General features: G+C 43.8%; 1 protein-coding gene across 1 annotated transcript in view; it reads right to left on the reverse strand.

Moving 5' to 3' along the window:
- MND1 (meiotic nuclear divisions 1 homolog (S. cerevisiae)) overlaps positions 1-7,216 on the reverse strand; it is a 107,381-nt gene that overhangs the window by 19,436 nt on the left and 80,729 nt on the right. Inside the window, exon 6 of the mRNA XM_006884498.1 lies at positions 6,289-6,403. Coding sequence (XP_006884560.1) covers positions 6,289-6,403 — 115 coding nt within the window. The remainder of the gene's footprint in view (positions 1-6,288; positions 6,404-7,216) is intronic.

Raw genomic sequence — 7,216 nt, forward strand, 5'->3', positions numbered from 1 at the left:
TATATGAAAAATTTTCAAAATAAACACGTTGATACTGTAGTTTAAAAGCAAGGAAATAATTATTGCTAGATTTAAAAGGCAAGTCAACAAAGTAGACTTTTTCTAACTCACAACATAAATTTTTGTCATCATTTTTTTGGAACATAATGGTGGTTTATTTTCAGAGTCAAGGTGAATTCTTGCGTGTGATGGTTAATTTTTGTTTGTTTTTGAAGGGAAGTAATGTTTAATGTGTGTTTATGTCCTAGGTGGTTGCACTAAACAGTGCTCATTTTCTTGGAAGCAGCAAGTTCAAGGGTAAGGAGAGCGTCTGGACCTTACTTTGGAGGAGGAAGCTTCTGGTTGCCAGAAACGGACTAGCAGCCCAGCCTCTGCTGACAACTGGAGAAGCTCTGAGGGGGAACCAAAGGACCCTGATCCTGACTTGGCGTGGGGAGAGGGCGTCTAGTCCTGTCACCTCAGCAGGGAAATGGACACCCTGTCACGACGGTCATGGTGAGTCCACGAACAAACCAAAAATAACCCAGAGCCATCACGGGGATTCCCACTCAAGGTGAAATAAGGTACTACGTAAACAAGGAACCCTAAATAAAGGGTGGGGCACATGGTTGCCAAGGTGTGGGGTCCAGGCCACCGCTGTCTTAGTGGTTCAGTCCCTGTTTGGGAAACTGCGCCGCCTCCCCTTCGTCTTTAGTCATTGTACCTGCGATCTTTCACTTAGCATGTCCCTGATGCCCCTTTGTGTCCTCCTGCTCCTCACACTTCGGCCTCTTGACTACTCATGCGGTCAGAACCGCCTGAAGATTCGCCACAAGAACCCTGATGTCCTACAACTGAACGAACCCTTGTCTTTAGCCGCGGCTGACCAACCACCCAACACTGATCAATCTCCTGATCCGATCCTGATCAACCTTCCAATCATAATCAACTTCCTAAATTGTTCCAAAGACTAACACCCCTGTCCACGCCAGGGCATTTGGAGACTAGGGGTCCCTGGCATCACTCTGGATGTTGGCCAGATCTCAGGAGGTCCCACATTTGGCGCCCTCGAGGCTTCAGCAGGAACTGAATGACAATCTACCTGCTCCACTGAAAAGGTGGGAATTCGAGATGAATCGGGCAAAGGCCATCGGTCCCTGGCGCTCTCTCTCCCACCTCAGGATAGTTATAGTTTCACACTGGCTGACTTTATTGTTCCCGCACTAAAGAGGAATGAGGATCTAGCTCAGCAGCACCGCTTGCTAAGGCAGTTGTCCGACCTTCTGGTACACTTAGAAAACGATTTAAATGACCAATCCAACCTGAAGGTATGTGCACCCTCCTTTGGAACATCTACAGGCAACAGATAAAACTTCCAGAGCACCCTGAGGAAAATACTGAACCTCTAGGGGAGGATGATCACCTTCTGCCAACCAATCTGTATCTGATCCATCATGAGCTCTCAGGTCGCCTCCAGATCCTCCTAAGGAAATGGAACCAACTGCACTCCAACTAGAGACCTCGTTTTACCCTTCAGAGGCATCTGAGAGTGAACTTTGCCCAACCCAGGAACACTCTCTGCATCCATCTACAACTCAAACTCCACACCAGAATCCAACTTCTCATTCACTATAGTTCAGTGTCACAGTTAACCAAGCAGATGTGGAGTTTACCTTAACTCAGAAACCCCTGAAGGAGGTTCAATTGGGTCCCATTCAGCAGGTAGTCTTAGCACAGCAGCCAAAGCTTCCCCACGTGATTAAACCTCCAATCCACTAGGAGACAACTGCTCACCTTCCAGAGCCTTCTGACGAAGGTGAACCTTCTGGGGTTCAGTAAGAGGCTCCAGCTCAACTCCTGAAGCCCTCTGAAGAACTCAAGCCTTTTCCTACCCAGCAGGAGGTCCCAGGGCCACCTACAACATGTCCAGAGAGGTCTACATCTTCAGGGCAGCAAGGAGTTCTAGCACTGCTTCCAGACCCTCAGGGAGTTCACAATTCATTCTGGCCAGAAGTTGCAACACAGCCTCGAAAGATTCTAAGCCAATATGAGCTCCCAGGTCAGCCTTGAGTGCAGGAGGAAGTCCAAGGGCCAAATCTAGAGTACCCTGGGAAATTTGTGCCTGCAGTCTAGGGGTTTCCAGCTCATCCTTTGTACCCTGAGGATGCCCTCAGTTTCACCTCTTGAGCCCCCTGTGGACGCTGAACCCCTTTCGATACAACATAAAGCCCAGCTCAACCTCCAAAACCCTTTGAGGAAGTTGACCTTGCAATCCAGCAAGAAGACCAAGGTTTTCTTCCAGGCCATCCCAAGAAAGTAGAACCCACTTCAAGGCAGCAAGGACGTGCAATATCTGCTCCAAAGCATGCTGTAAAGGCTGGGACCTTTCCAGTCCAAATAAGAGGCTTCAGGTTTCCCCCCTAGTGCTCCCTGTGGGGACAGAATCTCCAACAATGTCTCTAAAGTCTCCCCAAGAGGTTAAACCTTCTCCAGCTGACTAAGAGTTCCTCTTTCCAGGCTTCCCTGGGATGAACCTAACCTTCTCCAATCCAACTGGAAGTTTCAGCTCATCCCCCATCACCTTCTCTACAAACCAGCAGCCATGTCTATCTGAACCTCTAAGGCCACCTGAACAAGTTAAACCTCCAGTGGAACAGGAGGTCCAGCCTCATCTCCAGAGTGTGAGGGAACAGAACCTTCTGCAGTGCTATCAGAAATGCCAACACAGCCTCCAACCTCTCTCGAGGGGGTTAAACCTGTGCCATTCCCTCAGGAGGCTCCTGTACAGGCTACAAAGCCCACTGAAGAAGATAAGCCTTCCCCAGTAAACCTGGAAAGTACAAATCAGCCTGTCTGCAAAGCTCCTTGAGGAGACAGAGTCTTTTGTATACCAGCAGGAGGCCCCAGGCCAACCCCTAGTGCCTCCTACAGTGGCTAGAATGCAAACTACCACAAATCACGAGGTGTTGCCCCATGTACAGAATCAAACTCATCCTTCAAATTTGCCTAGTGTTACAGTTAAATCTGCTGATGTGCATATCGTTAACTCCAGAACCAGTTTTCCAACCCATCATAATGTCCCCAGCACAGCCTCCAGAGAATTCTGAGGAGGTAAAAACTCCAACTCAGTAGGAGGACTCCACTAAGCTTCTAGAGCTCACTGAGGAGAAAGAACATTCTCCATTCCAATTAGAGGTCCCAGTTCATCATCCAAAGTCCCCAAATTCGGTTTTAACTCTACATTCATTACATGATAACAGTGAAAATTTGACCTCTGGGCCAGCCTGAGGCTCATTACATGTTGCCAAAAATATCAATTGAACCTGTGATAGGCATACTCCAACACAACAAGATGCCCTAGTGCAGCCTCCAGAATCCCTTAAAGAGAATAAATTTATTGCAACTGAGGAACAAATCATAGCTCAGACTCCAGGTCTACCTACAGTGGTCACATTATCTTCATTCCAGCCGGACAATCCACTTCAACCTCTAGATCCTCCTGAGGGTACTCAACCTTCTGTAGTGGGACAGAAGGACGTGATGGTTAATTTTATGAGGAAGCTTAGCTAACCTATAGTGTTCTGTGGTTTTGGAAAATACTAGTGTAGATGTTACTATGAAGGAATTACATGTGGTGAATATTTGAATTTGTTGGCATAAAGCATAGCAGATTATCCTCCAAATGTGGATGAGCCTTATTAAATGAAGTGAACTCCTCAAAAGGCACTGTTGTTGAGTCAATTCTGACTCATAGCAACACTTCCCTAGATTTCTGAGACTGTGAATCTTTATAGGAGGGAACTGCCCATCTTGCTCCCACAGAGTGAATGGTGGACTTGAATCACTGATCGTTCAGTTAGCAGCTTGCTATGTTGCATACGAAATCAACAGAGATCCTGAATTGATTGAAATACTTAAAAATAAAAAAAAAATAAAACCAGAAGATGCCTAAAGGGAAACTCTGCCTCTAAATCACAAAGAGACATATTGCCAGAATTCCTCTATTCTCCAACATCATCTAACCTACCCTTCTAGGACAAGACTACTAGACTTTCCAGTCACTTCTACTAGCTGATTTTAGACTCATCAGCCTCTGTAATTGTGTAAACTAGTTCCTCAAATATCAGTCTCTTTCTATATACATACAGATGTATATTCATGCTTCATTCCTTACTTATTAACGTGATTAGGTTTCAAAGACAAGGTCATTAACACATTGCCGCACACTTAAATTAAGGACTGTGCTTAGAAACACATTTTGCCATCATTTGCGGCAATGTGTTAAGTGAAAATTAACATTATGCAAAAATGAAGGGTGATGAAATTACAAAATCACAATCACATAACAAAACTGCCAAAGCATGTAGAATGATAACCAAAACCAAGATGACAAATGACTAACCATTACAGCCTCACAACCTTACCTGAGCATTTGTTCCGATGATGTACGTTGTTAATGAGCAAAATAACTGGAAAGTGGAAATTTTATTATGGACATAACTATGAAATGTCTAGTGAGAAAGTTGGTAAGTAAAGAATGTGGATTTGTATATAAACTGAAACACTTGCTATCAGGTTGGAACAGACTCATTTAATGGTCTATTGGGTTTCTGAGGCTGTAAATCACACAGGAAGAGGTGGACCATCTTTCTCCTTGAGAGGTGCTGATGGATTCAAACCTTAAGCCTTTGGTTTACACTGATGGAGTTTATATTTTACATCTTAATCCTACTCCGGAGAACAACCACTGGGCCAATTGACTGGAAGAGATCTATATTTGTTCCCATCCCAAAGAAGGGTGACCCAACCGAGTGTGGAAACTACAGAATATCATTGATTTCACATGCAAGCAAGAGTCTATTGAAGATTATCCAAAAACGACTGGAACAACACATCAGCAGAGAACTGTCAGAAGTCCAGGCTGGGTTTAGAACGGGTCATGGTAATAGGGATATTATAGCTGATGTTAGATAGATCTTAGCTGAAAGCAGGGAATATCAGAGGAATGTATACTTGTGTTTCATTGATTATGCAAAGGCATTTGACTGTGTGGATCATAACAAACTGTGAGAGGAATGGGAATCCCAGAACACTTGATTGTTCTAATGAGAAACCTATACTTTGACCAAGAGGCAGTCATCAGAACAGAGCAAGGAAACACTGCATGGTTCAAAATTGGGAAGGGTGTATGCCAGGGATGTGTCCTGTCTCCATACCTTTTCAATCTGTATGCAAAACAGATTATCCAGGAGGCTTGGCTCTATGAGGAGAAATGTGCAGGATTGATGGAAGATCTAGCAACAATCTGTGTTATGCAGATGACAAAACTCTGCTTGCTAAAATTGAGGAGGACCTGAAGCGCTTGCTACAGAGGGTCAAAGACTGCAACCTCCAATATGGATTAAGGCTCAATGTCAAGAAGACAAAGATTCTCACCACTGGACCAATTGGCAGCATCAGGATGGATGGTGAAGAGATTGAGATTGTTAACAACTTTAGTCTGCTTGGCTCCACGGTCAACACTCTTGGCACCAGTAGCCAGGAAATTAAAAGATGTATTGCCATGGGAAAGTCTGCTGTTAGGGACCTTTCCAAAGTACTGAAAAGCAATGGTGTCTCTCTGGAGACTACGGTGCATCTGATACAGGCCATGGTCTTTGCTATCATTATGCATCACAGAGTTAGACAGTGACTAAGGAGGATAGAAGGAGAATTGATGCCTTTGAGCTGTGGTGCTGGAGCAGAGTATTAAGGGTACCATAGACTGCTAGGAAAACAAACAGATTCATCCCGGAAAGGGTTATACCGGGCAGCTCTTTGGAGGCAAGGCTTCTGGACATGCTGTAAGGAGGGACCAGTCTTTGGAGAGGGACCTCATTCTTGGGAGGGTGGAGGGACAGCGCAGGAAGGGAAGGCCCTCTATGAGGTGGATTGATTCAGTGACTGGGATAATCGGGATGGGAGTGTCAGAGACGGTGCAATTGGCACAGGACAGAGCAGAGTTTAGGGTCGCTACGAATTGCAAGTGACTCGATGGCACATAACAACAACAACAACGTAACGCCACCTGCTCATAATTTCTCTACTTTTGAAATAATTTCCAATCTGTCAGTGGTCAATAAATTAAGATACTTCAACAGAAATATTAACGCAATATTTCCCCATTATGCTGCAAGAGCACCGTTAGAGTACAGAGCCAGGACACTATTTTAACTGGGTTTATTTTCTAACATACATGGGGAATGGTTCTCAACTAAAGTCTTCATCATTAGCAAAGTTAAAAATCCTAAAGTTGTGGTACCAACTTACGTATTTCTTCCACTACTTGTGGGTCACATTCTTTATATTTTTCTACTTCCGCCTTGAGCTGTTCCTGTTGGTGTCGAAGGGAAGAAAGCTCCTTTACTAGCTTGGTTCGTTCTTCCTGCATTCAAAATATTTTTATGTATCATTAAGATAAATAAAAATGTCATGTTTTGTAAGATAATACAGTTTATAAATGAAACATTTTCATTTTCTTTCATAAATGATATGTATTAGATAGACCGTATTAGTTGCTGATGATTTGATTCTAATTCATGGTGACCAAAAGTATATCAGAATAGAGGTGTTCCATACCTTACAGTGGCTCATTTTGGGGAAGTATATGGCCAGTTCTTTCTTCTAAAGCACCTCTGGGTGAACTCAAACTGCCAACTTTGTTGGTTAGCAGCCAATCATTTTGATTACTCAGTTACTCCCAGGACTGCATTTACACATACTGGAAAGAAAACCTTTAAGTTTCTTAAGGGTGAATCTTGCCTCCAAACTATAAAGAGACATTGCCAGAATTCTTCTATCCCTTGCATTGTCTGATCTACACATATGGGACATAGATGACTACAATTTCCAGTCTACCATACCCCCCATGAATTGTGGAGTTTGTCAGCCTCATAATCATGTTACTCAATGCCTCAAAATCTATTTATGTGTGTATATATTTTGCATCTTTATTCTCCTACCGTATTTAACCTTCCTTCTTTTGAAATGATTATAATTTCCAATTTTTCACACATACACACACAAACCTCCATAGTTACAGTATAAGAACAAGCTCATCTCCAGTTTTCTGAAAGGTCATGCCTGTGCTCACCAAGTTGTGCCAAGACATCTGGAGAACAACCACTTGGCCAACTGACTGGAAGAGATCTATATTTGTTCCCATCCCAAAGAAGGGTGAGCCAAATGAGTGTGGAAA

Source organism: Elephantulus edwardii, unplaced genomic scaffold (genome assembly GCF_000299155.1).
Source record: "Elephantulus edwardii isolate Elephantulus edwardi_28Jun2011 unplaced genomic scaffold, EleEdw1.0 scaffold00034, whole genome shotgun sequence".
NCBI lineage: Eukaryota > Metazoa > Chordata > Mammalia > Macroscelidea > Macroscelididae > Elephantulus > Elephantulus edwardii.